The sequence below is a fragment of the Cebus imitator genome, unplaced genomic scaffold (assembly GCF_001604975.1).
Source record: "Cebus imitator isolate Cc_AM_T3 unplaced genomic scaffold, Cebus_imitator-1.0 Scaffold204, whole genome shotgun sequence".
NCBI classification, from domain to species: Eukaryota; Metazoa; Chordata; class Mammalia; order Primates; family Cebidae; genus Cebus; species Cebus imitator.
Window position 1 is genome coordinate 3330984 of NW_016107519.1, and position 2006 is coordinate 3332989.

Consider the following 2006-nt stretch of genomic DNA (forward strand, 5'->3'; position numbering starts at 1 on the left):
AGCTGAATTTTTGTATTTTTAGTAGAGACGGGGTTTCACCATGTTGACCAGGATGGTCTCGATCTCTTGACCTCGTGATCCACCCGCCTCGGCCTCCCAAAGTGCTGGGATTAAAGGCGTGAGCCACCGCGCCCGGCATGAGCAGTTTCTTATGCTCAGGCCTGTAGTCACAATATTGTCACGAGGTAATTCATGTAGACATGGTGTCTCAAACAGTGCCTTGAACATTGTAAGTGCTTGTTACTGTTGTCATTTGTTCTTGTTTTACCTTTTAAACATAAATTTCTGTATGTTTTAATGTAAATTTAGGGAAAGAGAACAACCACCACGGTTTGCTCAACCAGGGACATTTGAATTTGAATATGCATCTCGATGGAAGGCTCTTGATGAAATGGAAAAGCAGCAGCGTGAGCAGGTTGACAGAAACATCAGAGAAGCCAAAGAGAAACTGGAGGCAGAAATGGAAGCAGCTAGGCATGAACACCAATTAATGCTAATGAGGCAAGGTAAACATGGATTTTCACGTAGATGTGATATGATTTTTTTTTTTTCCTGTAAGTGTGTATACCACTTATGTACTACTGTGTAAAGTGCCATTTAGGAGTTTGGAGAAAAAGTTGGAACTCAACGTATTAGGTACGAAGATCTCAGAGAACTTAAGGAAAAAAAACTTATTAAAAGTTAGTTTTACTTATGCAAGTAGTATTGTTGGAGGTAATTTGAGGATATTGAACTGTGCCAGTAGCAAATACATGATTCTCTTGGCAAACAGAGAAACATGATGGGTGAATTTTGGTAGATAGACATGGCACATGTGGTACTTTTTGTTTGATGAAAAGAAGAATTTGGACAAATGCTGGCTATTTAAGATTATTGCACATTTGAAAGAGTACAGATGGATAATCTGGTAGAGACAAAAGAGATTCATGTTTACAGATGGTTGTGGGGATTTAGGAAAAGTAAATTCTTAGTAATTGGCAAGGATATATATATACACACACACACACATATTTTTTTTGAGATGAAGTCTTGCTCTCTTCCCCAGGCTGGAGTGCAATGGTTTGATCTCGGCTCACTGCAACCTCTGCCTCCCGGAGTTTGCAGTGAAGGAGAATTGCAACCTTCATGCAATTCTCCTGCCTCAGCCTCCCGAGTAGCTGGGATTACAGGCCCGGATAACTTTTATATTTTTAGTAGAAATGGGTTTTCACCATGTTGGCCAGGCTGGTGTCAAACTCCTGACTTGAGGCGACCCAGTTGCCTCAGCCTCCCAAAATGCTGGGATTCCAGGGGTGAGCCACCGTGCCTGGCCAATTGGCAAGAATATTTAAGAGCAGTCAATAACAGGTGATAATTTATTCTTGTCCACTGGACAAGTAACTAACAATGTGACAAGCTGCTTAAATACATGTCAAAAGCTCCCTTCTCCCTTTTCTCTTTATTACCTTTCTTTTTATGCCCATCTGTGTTAATTATCTGTATCTCCTCTCCCTTTTTGTTTCTTCTTAAATTTTCTGTATAATTTTTCCTGGTTCTTCCTATCTCTCATCTTTTCCACTACCCATAATGAGTTTTATATTTCTTAAAATAAGCATCTGATTGCTTTCTATTTTGCTTTTAAGTTTTTGTTTTGTTTTAACTTAGCATTTGAGTAAATGTTTATCTACCTTCTCTTGGCTGTCCCCAGAGATCAAGGTACCACAGTTGCCTGCCTGAGTTTCTGCAGTAGTGTTCCTGATGAACTTTTCTGCCATCTAATCTTGGCTTTCTTTAAACTGTTCTGTATACTAGATTCAGTATTTTTTTTAGCAGGTGAAAATTTGATCATTCATTTCTAAATCCTTTTGGGTAAATTCTCATTTCCTTAAAATGAAGCGTAGGGGTTTTTTTTGGTGTGTGTGTTCTAGTATTTTGTACATCACTATTCAGTAAATGTTTATTGAGCAGTTATGATCAAGTCATTGAATAACTGTGCCGATGCCACATATGTTTTTTTTTTTTTTTTT

General features: G+C 38.6%; 1 protein-coding gene across 1 annotated transcript in view; it reads left to right on the top strand.

The window, feature by feature from the left end:
* The window catches only part of PSPC1 (paraspeckle component 1), an 89747-nt gene that overhangs the window by 34623 nt on the left and 53118 nt on the right, over window positions 1-2006 (top strand). The window contains exon 4 of the mRNA XM_017548220.2: window positions 310-506. Within this exon, the coding sequence (XP_017403709.1) occupies window positions 310-506 (197 nt within the window). The remainder of the gene's footprint in view (window positions 1-309; window positions 507-2006) is intronic.